Consider the following 17,773-nt stretch of genomic DNA (forward strand, 5'->3'; position numbering starts at 1 on the left):
GGAATTGGGGTTGTACATAACACTGCCTCGTGGAGCCGAACATAAACATTAATTATTGATGGTAGTGTTTTAACATGCATAACATCACAGTCTGTTTGCTGCTCTGTAAGAGAGAAGCATGTGATAACTTTGTGTATAATTCTGGTGGAAGTAATCAGGTTAGAGTGGAGAGAACATGGGTTTGAGTTCTGTGTTTATTTTTGCATTAGATTTGTTGAGTTAATGCATTTCTGTTTGTTTATTGTTGTTATTATTAATAAACACAAAACCCTTGAAACAGTAGGTATCCAGTGTGTCATGTCAGTGCAGATGCTGATACATAAAATACAGATGTAACAGTTTTGGAACTTTGTTGATCATTACCGGTACTCGGCCGCCCCCTAGTGATCCACCTGGGAAAAAGAAAAAGAAGAAGTGAAAGTTCTACAGTTCAGTTCTCACAGTGCCTTGTGCACCCCCTGGTTCTTCCTCCGTTCTGGAGGTGGAGGTGCATCAGGCAAAGTCTGCCGATGTCTATAATCATTTGGAGTACTATCCATTCTACTTATACAGTAGATATGAATAATATTACGTTTATTATCAAATCTAAATTGTAGACACCTTAAACAATATTTGAAAGATATAAAAGTGCACATCTTAAATGCATATTAAATGCATAATATTTTAAATTAGCATTTTTACTAATTAGAACTGCATTGTTGATGTGTGCATCTGGACGCATTGCTAGTATTACGTATTACTTACTTCAGATATTATAATTCAGATTATATTTTGTCTTTGGGTAATAGCCAGGAATATACGTCTGTAGAGTGAACTTTCACAGTTAATAGATGAAACGAGTGTTTCCACCAGTAAAAACAGAGCTAGAACTAGTTTCTCTGCCGTCATTTTAGATTAAAATGGCTGTCAATACCAGACTGCCACGCCCCAGGAGAGACAGGTACAAAGGGGGCAGGAGGTTTCAGGTTGGGGCAGGTTCAGTGAAAACAAAACCTAGCGGCATAGACAGTGCAAAGAAAACGTGTCAGCTTCCGGAAACACCTTACAAATACTTTTTTGTGTACGTTAGCCTTTGTTGTGAACACAAACGGGTCGTATGCTGCAAATAAGGAAGACGGGTAAAATAGAAAGGGAGGGGTGCAGTTGGTAAAGAAAGAAGCGAAGAGCTGTCGAGAGCAGGTGTGTGTGTAAACTACCTGTTGTACTGAGCACCAACTTTAGAACAGTTTAGAGTCGTACCTGGGGGACACCAGCTGGTGATTTTGGCAGTACCAGGAAGATAAAGAACCATGAGGGTGAGTCTGCACTGAACTCAGTTAAGTTTATGTGGTTAGAACAAGGAGGGATAGCATATGCACTATTTATTTTTAGTATTTGGCGATATAATTTTATTTTGACATTTTGTGAGTTGAAAGATGGTGTATGATCCAGTATTTCTGATAAGTTTGGACAGTAAACTCGTATCAAAATTGTCATGCAAAGCTGGCAAGTTCTTTAGAAGAATAGACAAGTCTAACTTCACTAACCCAAGGTCTGTGCACTGCTTAGTAAACTCAGGTCATCTGGACTTCATTAAGATAGTACCACGTCCATGCAATTTGTCATATACATTGTAAGATGAGAAGAACATTTTTTTAAACACACACACAATATCAGTCAAAAGTTTGGACACATCTCCTCATCAGTGATTGGTGGAACAGAGCTAGTCACTGTATAGACCTGTGTACCAGCCCCTACCTCTGCACAACCCCAGTTACAGTCTCAGACACATTAAGAAGGGAGCGGTTCTACAGATGAACTCTCGACGAGGCCACAGCTGTTCACTGAAAACCGTTCCAGGTGACGACCTCATGAAGCTGACAGAGAACGGAGAGAGTGTGTGAAGCTGTCATCAAAGCAACAGGGGGCTACTGTGAAGAGTCTAAAGTATAAAACATATGCTGCTTTGTTTAACACTTTGTTGTTCACTACACAATTCCATATGTGTTCCTTCATAGTTTTAATGTCTTCCACATTCATTTACAACGGAGAAAATAATAAAAAACTAAGAAAAAAACACTGAATGAGATGATGTCCAAACATTTGACTGGTGCTGTATGTAATTTTAATGACAGAATAATTGAAAACATCTTGAAGCACATTGTAATTTGCCTTAAATATAGCAACTCATCAAACTGGTTCTCTGCCCTCTGTGAGCCTTCTAACAACTCAAATCCCATTCCAAATAGGCAAAATCATTTTCTTTTATTGCATAGAATTTATTGTCAATAGATCCAAACCAGTCTGGAGTGGTATTCTCAGAGACCTGTCTCAGGAGTTGATGTGCATCATATTTCGCTACACTCTCGTCTGCCAGTCAAATATCTGAGTAGCTTTTTTTACATAAACATTACAAAACTCTTAACAAATATAGCCTGGTTAATCAGAGCCAAGGCAAGTATGATCTTACAGCCTCGTACAATCTATTGTCAGTGAAGGTTTTTCATATTTAAAGCAATGGAGTATTGTACTGGAGCTGTTCTCGGGACCTGAAGGGTTATCCAGTCACTGGAAGTCGTGTACTTTGTGTGATTTTTTTTACTGAGCATTGCTGTGATATGCAGTAGAACATGGCCTGTGAGAACTTTAAAGATAAAAATAAGCCAGTTTCTCTACACACAGCTAGAAATATGACCAACCACAGATTTTATACAGTAAACAGTGATGTGTGCTGTAGGAGTCACCAGTGATATACAGTGTCTAAGGGTTTAAGTGTAGTTACTGATTTGAGCATATTTCACATCAACATTATCTAGTGTTGCTTCAATGATTGTTGTTTTTTTGGGAAGCACTGCGTTATGCCTTAGTTTTGTTTGGGTATTTGTTAACGTAATGTATAAAGTACATTTGTCTTCTAGCCAGCTACACCTACAGTCCAGAGTGGCTAATGCATTTTAGTTTTCCATATTATGGCCTGGGAAATCACCCGAGTACTTTTTTTACTCTAGTAGCGCTGAGATAAAAATCTTTAGTCATTTTGCTGTTCCTCCTGTCCCTTTAAGGGCTCTGTAATTTGAACAGGCACCACATCGTTATATTTTGTATGTAAACAATTACTCATTGTACTTCAACTGTTATGGCACAATATGCCAGTGGCTCTGCTATAGGATTACAGGGAAAAAAAAAAAAAAACGGGAAAATCCATGCATCAAACATGCCTCATTGTTGAATTAAAAGTACCTCTGTGTTTATTAGAGGACTAAATTTAAACACAAGCCTTCTTAAGTTATCTCTGTTTGTCTTAGATTTAAATCATGATTCTGAAACAATAGCACGTTAAGTTTATGGCAAAGGCTCTCATGGATTAAAGTTTAAGTTCCATTGATCAGATAAATTTAGTTTAAACTCCCTAAATCTTTCCTGGGTGTAGCACGCACGCATGAACACACACACACATCCACCCACACACACACACACACACTCACACATGTAAATACAGAACGTAGATGTCAAGTCCTAAGTCGAACCAGTGGAACAAGTTCGGCCACATATCTGTCACTTTAGCTAATTCTGTTGGCTACGATCATAGCTGGGTAAAGAGCTGTCACAGACGAAACTGGAAGCAATAACGGTTTCTGATAAACACACTCCTAAGTTAATTATATCATTTAAATGCTCCCGGGCGGCGCGGTGGCGCAGCAGGTAGTGTTGCAGTCGCACAGCTCCAGGGACCTGGAGGTTGTGGGTTCGATTCCCACTCCGGGTGACTGTCTGTGAGGAGTGTGGTGTGTTCTCCCAGTGTCTGCGTGGGTTTCCTCCGGGTGACTGCCTGTGAGGAGTGTGTGTGTTCTCCCTGTGTCTGCGTGGGATTCCTCTGGGTGCTCCGGTTTCCTCCCACGCCCCAAAAACACATGTTGGTAGGTGGATTGGAGACTCAAAACTGTCTGTAGGTGTGAGTGAATGTGTGTTGCCCTGTGAAGGACTGGCGCCCCCTCCAGGGTGTGTTCCCGCCTTGTGCCCAGTGATTCCCTGTAGTCTCCGGACCCACCGCTGAACTGGCTAAGGGTTACACATAATCAATAAATTAATTTACATACACATATTCTTATGTATATTCTTATACACATTTGTCTAAAGATTCAAAGTGCTTTACGTATTTGAAATGACCTCAAGTTCTACCAATGTGCAGTATCCACCTGCATGATGTGGTAATGAACTGTCAGAACCAGTGCCAGTAGTAACACACATCAGAAGTGGCTGATTCCTACCCAGAAGTAACACTGATGTGTTTAAATACTCCAACATAATATCCACTATGCCACTCCGACTGTGGAGTCACTGCTATGCTGGTGGTCACAGGGTGATCCACCACTGAAATAATGTGGCTAGATGTATTTGTGTTGTTGTCTCTTTCTATTGATAAAAGGCTGAAAAATGTGAATAACATCCAAGAGCTACAGTTTGCGCACAGGGCCCTGTTTACGTATCTATGTGGCACGTGTGCTTAGCAAAATTGTCAGCACTGTACAAGGTAGGCACCTAATAAAATGCCTTTTTAAAGGTTTTCTGTAGGTTCTCAGTAAAGGTAGTGTAGGTTAATGGCAAGCTCAAGATTAGTATAAAGATAAGTTTAGCCTGATGACTAAGTTTAAAAATAGATCTTTGATCAACAGCATTTCAAATGTTGAAAAATGTAAATAATAATAAAAAAAAGCTGTGTGACAGAGGCACTACCTGCAGCGCCACCGTTATTCAGAGTACGTAAATGAGTAATTGCCATCAAAATAAAATGAAATTTGATTAAATGTCAAACAAATAAAACAAACTTTTTAGTCGGTTCAGTTGCTTTAGGGCTGTGGTTTGGCAGAGACTAGGTTGTGGTACACTGGCTGTATTTAGTAAGATAATATTTAAATTGACATAGAGTGCATGATGTAATGTGAGTCCTTTGCCTGGTGTGAGTATAAGGTTCCGCCTTTAACCACAGATAGGTCCAGGTCTGTCGCCAGTGTTTCATTAAAAACAATCTAGGAGAGAGAGAGTTAAACACGTTGTTGTCATCTACTTGTTATCCCATGTTTTTGCAGTCACCGAAACTAAAAAAAAAATGAGGCACACAGTCATCAGCTCTTATTCATTTCTGATCACGTGATTACAGGTGTGTGGTAAGATTTCAGGGAATTGGTGTGTTTTTGTTTTTCCTATTTCAGAGCACCACAGGGGATGTCTCTTGTAGGAACGACAGGTTTGAAACCGATACCGATCATAGCTGCTGAGTCACTGTTACCATATGACGTACGTGTTCCTACAAGCTATACAAGGTGGAACTTACACAGAAACCGTTTTGGATTACTTCCTCTAGTTGAGTCCAAATGACACTTCATAGTGGAGCATGTATCACATAATGTAGTATCCAGTAACTGGCCCCTTAACACCTTTTTATAGACACACAATTCTAACATCCCATGAGCCAAATCAGGTGTATTGCGCTTTTTGTTCATTTTCCTCCATAGTGTGATTTTTTTTTTTTCTCTCTCCCCACTTCCCTCTCCTCTTTCTTTCCTCCATTGGTTCTCATGCATCCAGCCCATGCCTACAGTGCTCTAGTGTCAGTTTATGTCATTACAGTTCCCAGCCTTAGCTGCTATAGTTTTACTTGGGTCAAGCTGTCTTTGATCATTTTTTGCTGGTGATTGCACATAACATGAAGGAAGTAAAGAAATAATTCAGTTTCCTTGTTCACACTGACAGACAAATACTCCAGCTGCTGAACAGAGCCAAACTCCCTTAAACCCCAAACCTGGAGGTAATGTCTGATTCTGATTTTTATATTTTATTTAATTTTTTCCCCCTCTCTGTGTTTTTTATCCTGGAAAAACTGTTCTACCCTGAACTCCCTCTCCTTTACTTGCTGTCCCTCAGTTCTTGCCAGGCCTGGCAGGCACAGAAATCCCATGTCTGCCACAAAGCCACAGAGGGGAAATCGTTCACGAAAAAATATCCTGATTACCGTCCTCTGTGTAGTGGTCATTCTGGCCATGATTGCCCTGGCTGTGTACTTCAGTGAGTATCTAGCATCAAACCTGGGATAAACTTAATCCAGGGATACATATAATACTCATATCTTTCAGGCTTTCTGTAGAAGCTAGCATTTCAAGTAATTTTAGTAAATTTAAATTAACTTAATAACTTCTATTATCTTAATAACATCTTAAGCTTTCAGAAAATACAATTTTAAACATTTTATTATTTATTTTTATAAGCTTTATATTGTGGTATAAATTGCATAAGAAGTGTTTTTTAAGGTTTGAGTTTTTAATATAAAATTCCTTTCCTTTCTTTTCTCCTTGTCCTTTCATCATGGTTTAGTCCAACAACTTATTGTAAGTAAGTACTTTTACTGTTCAAAGTCAATGAAATTTATTCCACTGGAGCAAGCTTGCAACGGTAATCAGGACTGCGCAGAAGGAGAAGATGAATCTACCTGTGTTTCCCACTTTGTGGCTAACTCCACTTTCCCTGGTAAGTTGCTTCTTGCCCTTGCATAACTTTGTATGACTACTCCCTTTCAAATTACATGTTTTGCTGATTTTTCTAATTAAAATATAATATCCTCCTATAGAGAGGACGTTTCTGAAGCTACTGTTTATTTGTAGAGGCTGTGTTGAAATTTTCACTCCCATTGTCTCCACAGTTCGTCTGATCTCCAATCTCTCAGTGCTTCAGATATATAGTGCCAAAGAACAACGATGGGGAACTGTGTGTACAGATGGCTGGACCCAGCAACATACTCAGGCGGCATGTCAGCAGCTAGGATACACCGTGTAAGAATGAAAACCACTCTAATCTAAAACTCTGAAACATTACAGGGGCCATCATTTTTGGTCTTTTTTTCTGCCTTTAATAAGATTCCAATTATGCTGTGGATGAGCTTCCTTTTATGCAGTGTATTCAAGGATAATTAAAGGAACGGGATAATAAATGATCATTAAAACCAGATAAAAATAAAATTAATAACGAAGAGTTATCAGTAGCACAGTGGAATAAGACAGTGTCACTGTCACTCAGCTACAGGGTCTTTAGGCTGGGGGTGGGAGGGCTGTCTGTGAGCAGTTTGGTGTGATCTTCTCGGGTCTGGGTGGATTTCTACCAGGTGATCTGGTTCCCTCCCGCAGTCCAAAAACACGTCGATAGGTGTACTGGCTGTTCAAGTGTGTCCACGGGTTTGAGTATGTGAGAGTAAGGGATTGTTGTAAGATGTTATGGTAAAAACAAAGCCTTTGTGCATGTGAGTCACTAAAAAACCATCACACTTTAGCAAACGATACACAATGATGAGTTCAGAAGCTTAAATCGTTTTCATACTGTTTACTGTGTATGGAAACACTCTTTAAATGCATACACCATACACTCCTTATATGTCTATGTATGTGGGTGGTGGATAATTCTGAGCTAACAGCAATGACACTGATATGTTGGTGCAAGTGGATCATACATCCAGTGCTGCTGGAGTTTCGGTTCTCTCCCATTGGCCACTGACACACGTGTCATCTAAGCCTACCTTGTAAAAGTCAGGAACAGTAGCTCATCTTTTTCTCCGTTTCTGGCTTGTGGACTGTTCAGAGCATCAGTCAGAAACCTTTACTCTTACCTGCGTTTACACACTAACATGCCAGTACCACCTCGATGTCGCTGCAGCACTGAGATAAACTAGCAGCTTTGTGGTGGTTCTGTGAGGGTGCTGAATATTAAAGAACATGAGAAAAGGAAGCTAACAACATGTTTAGAACTGCAGGTGGACTATGGTCTCTACACTTTCACCTACGTCATACTTTTTGTGCATATGAAATCATACTAAATACTAATTACTGAACTTCAAATGTAAAAAAAAAAAAAAGAATTTTATTGTACAATTAACAATACTGATCATTAATTAATGATAATGAATGTTTTCTCTTTCATTCTGTTTCTGTAGTAAACCTTCTTCTGGTAAAGTCACATTGGCTGATTTGTCATCTAACCTGAAGACTTTATTGTATGCTGTGGGAACATACAGCACGCAGATCCAATCCAACGTCTCAGTCAAGTCAGTAATGCTTGTAATATTTATTTTCAAATGAAATTGGTCCTAAACGTATGCTGTCTTTACTATATGCCACTGAAAACCATATGACAAGCCATTTTTCTTATTAGTTACATCCCTATGGAAATAGTATCTTTGAGTTTTTGAAAATTAGCAACCCATGTGTAGATAAAAATATATGACACTGTATATGATGCTACATTGCTCTTTCTGTCCTGTAGGAAAACGTGTAGTTCTGATTCAGTAGTCACCTTGTTCTGCTCAGGTATGCTACTGATTTGCTTTTTAACACTGAAGATAAAGCATTGAATATTTGTTGTCCGTCAAAATTTGGGGGTTGCTAGTTTTTATATAAAAATGTTATATTATAAATGACAGCTGATGTATTTGCATTAACATCCATAAAAAACAAGGTATTTGGTTGTCTCCCTCTCTTTTGTAGACTGTGGTCCAAAGGCCCCTGACAGCCGCATAGTGGGAGGGCAGAATGCACTTATTGAGAACTGGCCATGGCAGGTGAGCCTGCAGGTGAATGGAGAGCACACATGTGGAGGCTCCCTGGTGTCTCCAAACTGGGTCATCACAGCAGCACATTGCTTCAATAGGTGAAAGGTTTAACCTTGTTATTAGAACTTTTTCTATAGCGCATAGGTGGACCTTTTGTTGATACACCAGATAAGATCCGTGTAAAAATGCAAAAGTATGCAAGCATTGGGATGTCTCTAGTCAAATTACATGTTTTTTTCCCAGCTTAAAACACCTCCCTATGGAGAGCATGCTTAATGATTATTTGTTGAATTAAGAAAGGTTTTTCTGCCATGTTAAACTTAGTAAATAAAAGTACACTTGAGTGTTTCTGCATGACACTGAAATATTAAATATTTATAGAAACATACTGACCTTATCTTCGCTCTTCTGGAGCAGTATAGCTGTAGAGAGCAGATGGCGGGTGATGGCAGGCAGGACGTATCTGAGCTCTCTGGGAGCCACTGGTGTGGATAAGATTATCGTGAATGGAAACTACAATGCAGCACGCAATGACTTTGACATTGCCATGATGAAACTCAGCACACCTTTTACTACTGGAGGTAAGGTAGCTTGGATCTACCTTAATATATCTTAAAAATAGCATATTAAAATCTAGCATGTGTCTTTCTGTTTATTATGCATTAACACGAGCAAAAGTGTGTCCCTTGTTGAGAACACTCTAATTTTCATTCATTCATTGTCTGTAACCCTTATCTGTAACCCTTATCCACCTACCAACGCATGTTGGTAGGTGACAGACTCAAAAGTGTCCATAGGTGTGTGTGACTGAGTGTGTGTCGCCATGTGAAGGACTGACGCCCCCTCCAGGGTCCATTCTTTTATCTTATTGCATATTTTCTGTCATATCTATGTATATACCTATCAATATTTCCCTCTGCCAAACAAATAGCACCTGTACATCAGCTTGAATTCTGGTCATTCTCTTTAGTCTCAGTGAAGCCGGTTTGTTTGCCACCACTTAACCTGGGCCTCCAAGGAGGGTGTCCTCTGGTAGTGACTGGCTGGGGTCATCTCAGCGAAAATGGTAAATATTTAGCTTCTTTTGCGCTCTTTTATATTTGCTTTCTATTTATTGTTACATCATTTTATATAAGAATATTTAATGTATAATATCTTATTGAGATAAATGTATAGCTAAATTATACAGATCGGGTATTGCAATAGGGAAAACTCTTGAGAATTTGAAGAGGTTTGTCGTAAATTGCTGTATATGCAAAAAAATTGGATATAACCAGATTTTGAAAATAATAACTGAATACACATGGTGGCAAAAGCACTTAAAAGGAAGTAAATTTCTCTGGATAATGATGTCATCTATGTGCATGTATGGAAATGTTACTCATAGCTATCATTTTTTTATATATATAATTTATTTAATGTATAGAGACACTCTTCTCCACCATTTCGATTCCTGTTTCATGTATTTCCTATATTAAGAATTTCTATGTGGCTGGTTCTGAATCTTTTCTTCCTCTATATTTCTCAATCATCAGGCCAGCTGTCATCTGATCTGCAAAAAGCCAATGTACCTCTAATAGACCAAGCTGTGTGTTCTAGTTCTGAATATTATGGACATAGCATAACTCCCAGAATGCTTTGCGCTGGCTACGAGCAAGGCAAAGTGGATGCATGCCAGGTATACAGTTCAGTTTACACCTGCACACGTGCACAATACAGTAGAAAATCTTTTTTTTCTACTCTCTCAAGACACAGGGTATATGTAAAAGCAGACAATGGGTCAGCTGGGTGTAGAATCCTATCCAGTAAGCCTCCTTTATATTGGGTACTGTTGTATACAAATGTCTATAAACTCAAATCATTGCAAGTTGTCCTCTAATAAAATGTATGTAGACACACAAAACCCCAAAATGGAAAATTAACAAAAAAAAACAACCTTAATTTATTCACAATAGAACATAAGACACATGTCAGATTTTAAAAGAGACATTTTACCAATTCATGAAAAAAACAATTAACTCAGAAGCAAAAGGAATCCCTGTGCTCATCGGGTCCACTAGGTGGCACTGCTTTGAGAACAGTATAACTAGACATCAAAGCACAGACTTAAAGATCACTGTCAACATTATTTGCAGTGCAATTTACAAATGCAAGTTAAGCTTAATCAAGCAAAGAAGACACCATATGTCAACAACTTCACCGTCTTCTCTGGGCCAAAGGTCATTTAAAATGGACAGGGGCAAAATCAAAATGAAAGACTCTTGTGTGTTCAGATTAATTAAAAATGTTTAAATTGTTTTTGGAAACCAAGAACGCTGTGTCCTATGGGGTTGCATCAGTGCCAATAATGTGGGCAGCTTAAACATCTGGAAAAGCACTCTCAGTGCTGAACAGTAGAGGTCTCAGAACAACATCAAGAGGTCTCCCATCAAGACAATGTCTCTTTCAGGGAAGGTCTTGCATATTTCAGCATTTAGATGCTAAACCACATACTGCATCCACTACAACAGTATGGCAATGTAGGGACTCAACCAGAATGTTCCTCCTCCTCTCCCTCTTTCTCTCTCCTCTCAGGGTGACAGTGGCGGTCCTTTGGTATATTCAGGAGGGGATAGATGGATGCTGGTTGGAATAGTGAGCTGGGGCGTGGGTTGTGCAAGACAAAACCTGCCTGGTGTCTACTGTAACGTTGATCAGATGCTTGACTGGGTACACTCAGTCATGCAGGTATGTAAAAAGCATTTTAACATTTCATATAGTTGTGTTTATATATATATATATATATATATATATATATATACATACAAATAGATGATTAATATTCCATAGGTGTAAAAATACACTTTTTGTATCTGTACTTAATTGACAAGTATTTATTCATTTAGTGATTAAAACATACGTGTTTCCATAGAGATTAGGTAATCGAAAATTAAATATTGAGACTTTTGGTTTTTAAGCATAATTATACAGACGTTACAACATGCTGTATATTGTATAATTTAACAATAGCTTTAAAAAAAGAATAACAAAACAGACAGAATCCCCTTTTTTCCTCTAAACATGGTGAAATAATATTGCATTGATACACTGAACTATAACTGGATTAGGAACACATACCTTGTATTGACACTTTATCAGCTCCACTGACCACACATGAGCACTGGTAGTTCTACAAATACAGACTGTAGTCCACCAGTTTCTCTGTATTCTTTCATATCCCCATTTCACCTTGTTCTTCAGTGGTCAGCAGGTACGTTTTGGGTGTTGGATCCATTCACTGTCTACTCGGTTAGACACACCTAACTCCATGGTCTTGTCAATGTAAAGTCAGAGACTTATCTGATGCTGCACAGTTTGTGTTGTTATTAGACACAGGATGGATGTTAGTTGGTGTACAAAGTGCACCTCTATGGTCAGGGAAGCTAATACAATGGACAATGCGTGTCCATTATGTTTCCCTAAGCACAGCAGGAAAATGATTGTAGAGGCAACTTTCCTATCTGTTGTGATTTATGGTGATGTGTTGTATAGGAAAGCCTCAGTGAGCACTCTGAAAGCTCTAGAGAAGGGGATATTAAAATTCAGTAAGGTCCAGCTAGAGAGAATTTTCTCAAGCCAAGGTCCGGTACATTAACAATAATGTTTACAAAACCCACTCAAATGATTTTATTTCACTCAAAGTTCCTCAGGTTTTTACTGAGCTGGGTAAAACTGCGTTTAGTTTCTCTGAGTTTAGGGTTTTTGAAATTTTACTTTCAGGTTATTTTAGTCCTGTTTTAATAATTCACCTGCTTTTGGCTCTCGGCTACATTTTAAATGAGGACCCCCCTCAATGTACACCCCAGCTTAAATAAAGAATAAAGAAATACAAAAGATATAAGGTTGGTGTTCCTAATCCAGTGATCATTCAGCGTATGTCTTGTAGTTATTGTGTAATACTCTTTTGAACAAAGAGAACATTCAATACATGGACATATTATTTATGTAAATACAATGTTTTTTTATTAGGTTTAAATTAATTAATTAAAAAATTAAATTGCATAAGACCTGGTTGTGTAAAAAAACATTTATTGGTGAAATCTAAGTGTCATAAAAATATTTGATATGGTTTTATTCCAGTAATAAAATATAAAATCCCTTTATATGGGGTAACTTTAAAGTCACTAAAAATAAAAAAAAATAGGCATGAAATGGATATTTTAAGCAGAGTGTATTGTTACTCTGAAATACTCTTACATTCAAACAAACTCTGAGCTATATCGAGTTAAACACTGGGATGTTTTTGCAGTTTTGTGGCCAGATAAGTTAACACAACACAAACACAGTTAACATAACACAAACAGCACTGTTTATGTTTACATAATTTAATCCCATTTAGCATAGACTAAGGCTAAATCTGAATCTAGGGAACTGGCCCTAAAATGCTTAAGCTTTGATTTAAGCCTGGATTTTGTAATGTTGCCTTCCACAGAAATGGTGAACCAAAGAAGAACAACATCCTTCAAGAGGGCACGGGACCACATTCAGGATTAACTTGCATGTATATGCAGTGCATTACATGTGATCACATTACTTCACTGCAGTGGAGTACATGAAATCAGGGTTTCAAGATTTATGATTACTCTAAGAATATTGTAAATTCACAAATTCTATGGTGTGTTATACAGTTAATTGCATGTGTGCCTCCTATTAACGGATGCATTTCTTTATATGTGTTCTCAGGGATTTGCCTTTTATGCAGTTGTATTAATTTTATTTTTAATCCAAAAACGTTTAGGATTGAAATTTTGGTAATATGCTTTGTTGTAAATTCAAAACGGGCCTTTTTCCAAACTAGACATTAGTGGAAAAATGCTCAGCTCGGCACAGATTTGCATAACTTCATCAAAACTTTTGCACATTCACTGCACCAAAGACTTAACATATTGCCGCTGTCCAATGAAAAACATGTATCTCCTTGTTTGTCAGTTGTTAGTTTATTACATCACTTGAACACAGCAACAGCCTTCATATTGTTTAAAAATAATCATGATGAATGGACCAATAGACATGCTCCATAATTACTTTGTAAATATATTACATTCCCTGACTTCAATTGAAAGTTAAGTTCTCCTTTAAAATTTTTGGAGATGCATATTTTTCATTGGACAGCTATGATATATTTTCTCAGCAAACTACTACTTTATTTATTATTGTCTGAACCATAAATGTTCACTGAAATATCTGGTATTGTATCAGTCTAAACACAAGCTTTCTGGGGTTTTGCGTTTGCACTTTTTAAAGTGGGCATTACATAGTAATGCATAGTAAGCATGGGACTTTGGATTAAGAATGCATTCAATAATACATATCAATAATACTGTGGTAGAATTTGGTTTACATTTAAAAAAATGATCTCCTACAAAGATCAATATAAAACCCAAGTGATTAAGCAGATAAATTGACCTTAAAAGACATAGGCTGGGCCTTAACTCATAGGAAGCACAGTTTATATGTAAGGTTAATGTCTGAATGTTTACATTTGTACCTTTTAAACATTGCAAATTGTGTAGTTGTACAAGTGTGGATGGTTCTAAATCTATGTGTGGATGGTTCTAAATCTTTGACTAAATGTAAAGAAACAAAGGTAATTTAGACTTAATTTATAACTGAATGTGACAGGTGATTGTTTTTATTATTATTGTATTTTTAGTGTACATAATTTTAACTCATTGTTTAATGTAAAGGCATAATAAATTATGAATTTTTAGGAGGACTGTTTATTATTTTCTACAAGAAACTTGTTTACTATATAAAGTGTACAGTGCTTAAGTGAGATTTGAAGGAAAGACCACACAGACAATATTTCTTTTATGCAAACATTTATTTCTTACACTTTTTTTTTTTAATATTCAATATATCTGTTTTTAGGCTTTACTATCTATGACTGAGGTGCATAGTCATGGAGGTCAGGGAAGATTGTTACAGGACACTGATGGACATTGTTACAGAGAAAATTTCAAGGAATATGTTACACATTTGCTTTTTGATGCATGTTGTTGAGTGAAGTTTTTTTAAAGCAATTCCAAGGGCTCATGGACATATGAAGACCGGAATAACAATTCAAACATGCTAACGATGTTAACAATGACTGGAAAAACTATACACCAATTAGCCTAGGATGATATAATTTGCACAGCACTAACTGGGGCTATTTATTTTTATTCACTGCTAGCATTAGCATTGTTCACCAACAAATTAAAAGGACGGAATGCAGGTCCTTCAGAGGCTACAAATGACCTGTGCCACAGGGGACAGTTACAAAACCATGCTACTGGGCTATAGTTTTGTTTTTGCTCAGAAAAAGCCAGGATTAAATTGTAAAATGTGTTAGTAATAAGTGTTAAAATCTTTACTATCTTTACAACGTTGCAGTCTGCTACCTCTGTGTAGTGCTACTGTAGAGTTTACTGTGGAATAGCAGTTCAACTAGAAAGACTGCAGGAGGAAATTATGCTCTCTATTGGAATGTGTGGAGCACAGAGCAGGTCTCATACTCGTGGCTTGGCAGTGAGAGAAGGAGCCGCTCAGGCAGTGGAATCCAGTTTAATTAATCACATCATTGTGTCAGCTGAGGTTTAAAAATCGAGGGATTAAATATCATCACCCCAGAATAAAAGCTCACTGTCTCATTGCACAAAGTGATTTTCTGTTAAATATACAAATTACTGCAATTAACCTAAACATTTCCATACTGTTGGAAAATATCTTTCCACTAAGATCTTATCCTCCACTTAAAAGCCTTATCCATTACTGTACATTTGCAGTTTCATTCCAAAATGTTTCATATTCAATTGTAATCAGTTTGGATAGTTTTTGAACAGATTCCTGCATCTGTAGCATATCGTGTAAAAGAGGTTTAAATCAGGTTTTATAATGAAACCCTTTATTTCTACTTTAAAAATTTGTATTACAACATACTTTGTTTTTCAGATGCACAAAAAGCATTGTGGTAAATCTGCTCTATAATAATGCCACAGGGTGTGGGACAGATAACTATAATGGGATTTAGACGTCATTGTAGAATATTAAATGTCCATAGCCTTGGGAGTGCCGTGGGCCAGTGAGATCATCACAAACCTACTGCCTCTGACGCAGAAGTAAACTGCATGTGATGTGATTAGCAGCGTGAGACACTGAAAGCTGCAGTTATTCTGTGATCATTCGCTAGTGCAGTGGTTGTCTTATCAGACATGACCAGTTGAGCCCAGAGAGGCCAAACTGTTGTAAATACATGAAGAAAGACATAGTCAACTGAGCACAAAGGAAAGATGCGGGCAAAATGCAGGACTCCCATTGGTAAATCCTGCCAAAATTAAAACTGGAAAATGCAAATACAGTTTTTCCATTTATTTTTTCAAATGTGTGCACAAATGTGAGAAAATGAAAAAGGAAATGAAATAACTTTTTGTCATTTCATTTTCAAAAGTATGCTGGTATTTCTTGGTCTGGTCTAAACTGAAAAAGCTAATGAAGAAAATAAAATTTAAACACCACTTAAAATGAAAATTAAATGTGCTTTTAGCTTTTCATTTTCAGCTGCAGCACGCAACAACGGACAACTTGCAAATATACGTTGATTAGCAGTGAGCGGGGGGTCTGACTGTGACCCAGGGCTCTGCTATTGCTGAGCCTTTGCCCTTCTTCTTTACTTTTTGTCATGATATTTGCGCACATGTTTTGATAAACTGGGATAATATTTTCAGTGGCAGTTTTACTCAATGGAAATTCTCTGGCTGCACAACAGCAGACAATAGACTGGGTAAGTGTGTGTGGGTGGAGTGTTAAAGTACATTAAATTTTTGTAGTTGAAAATCCAACACAGAACTGGAGCAGATATCCCTTTGTTAATAATGACACAATTTAACAGAATTGATCTTTAAGAGTTTTTAAATCTCTAATACCGAGGCATGGGTTTGAGACATGCATGCACTCACTGTGTCGCTAATCTGGAAAAATGAATCATATTGTCATATCATCTGCTAAGTTTTTTATCCAGTACTAATTTTACGCTAAGCCTATAGTTGCTAAAGCATGCTTAAGCATTTTATTTTAGAAAGAAATCTTGTAATATATTTAAAGCTTATGCATGCTTAAGCAAACAAAGTAAGGACAATCAACAACAACACAAGGCTTCGCAAAGAAGATGGACAACCTATACAACTGCCTTCTATACTTCTATGTCTGTCATTTCAGGTACTGATCTAAACCTAACATCTCTGTCATTTTTCAAGATGTCCACTTCAAGATATGCTTTTCTGACATATACATGGCATGTATCAACCGAGATTACAAAGGTGTTTATGATACCAAAGCACAGTGGTTCTGAAGTTTCTGCAAAAGTGTTAGGTGCACCATGGACATATTTTGACATGTTTGGAAGACTTCAACAACAGCAGGGACAGTTAACACCAACCACATCAATACAAAAAATGTTGTACATCAGTGCATTTGACCGAGAGAACGGTACTGAACCCTTATAGCTTGTACCATGTCCATATGGCACAAACAGCTGAATGTACTGTATTGTCAGCATTCTACAAAGAATGCAACAGTCTGCAGTTATTGCTGTCATCTTATAAGACATAGGTGAATCAGCTATGCTGTACCTTTTTCATGTTACATTTGGCTAATCCGAGAGGCTAACCTACTCAAGCTCAAAATTCAGTGCAAGAAAAACCAAGATGAACTGATGATTTAAAATCACTCTGTCTAAAGCATCTCAAACAACTGAGAACGCCAGAGCCCCTGAATTCTACATGTGGACTTTTTTAAAGACAGTTATGAGAGAGATATTAATGTGACACTGATTTTTTTTTTTTCATATTTGTGCCTTAAATACTGTTTCATCATTCTTTCAATGAGACATTCATCAGGTTCCGCAATGTACCACACATTGCATATTACATCCTACATTTTCATGTAGCTTATATTAACATTCAATGTAACTTATATTTACATGAGTAAAGTGCCCCAAATAACCCTCCACTACCAAAATATATATAGGCATGATATGCTTTTGGAATACAGTGAGAAAAATAGAGGGTTTCTTTGCTACTACAAAATGACATTCATCAGTGTTTCTGTAATAGCAAATTGATATTTAATACTCAGTGGACATAAAGAGGTATATTTGTAATTTCATATGGCAGCATGATCGTGAGT

At 37.4% G+C, this 17,773-nt stretch overlaps 1 protein-coding gene across 2 annotated transcripts; it reads left to right on the forward strand.

Annotated features, from left to right (window-relative positions):
• Positions 1–988: 988 nt before the first annotated feature.
• Positions 989–14,321, forward strand: tmprss4a (transmembrane serine protease 4a). Of its 2 annotated transcripts, none has more exons than XM_066658512.1 (13): positions 989–1,295; positions 5,731–5,785; positions 5,902–6,042; positions 6,349–6,501; positions 6,674–6,803; positions 7,955–8,065; positions 8,284–8,327; positions 8,505–8,667; positions 8,987–9,150; positions 9,540–9,635; positions 10,105–10,247; positions 11,144–11,296; positions 13,041–14,321. In XM_066658512.1, exons 1-13 carry the CDS (start codon positions 1,290–1,292, stop codon positions 13,047–13,049), a joined length of 1,368 nt encoding a protein of 455 aa, XP_066514609.1. In that variant the 5' UTR covers positions 989–1,289; the 3' UTR covers positions 13,050–14,321. The 2 variants fall into 2 exon arrangements, with proteins under 2 accessions (XP_066514609.1, XP_066514588.1); XM_066658491.1 differs by lacking the exon at positions 989–1,295 and adding an exon at positions 4,970–5,274.
• The last annotated feature ends 3,452 nt before the right edge of the window (positions 14,322–17,773 follow it).

This window comes from Hoplias malabaricus, chromosome 1, assembly GCF_029633855.1.
Source record: "Hoplias malabaricus isolate fHopMal1 chromosome 1, fHopMal1.hap1, whole genome shotgun sequence".
Classification (NCBI taxonomy): Eukaryota; Metazoa; Chordata; class Actinopteri; order Characiformes; family Erythrinidae; genus Hoplias; species Hoplias malabaricus.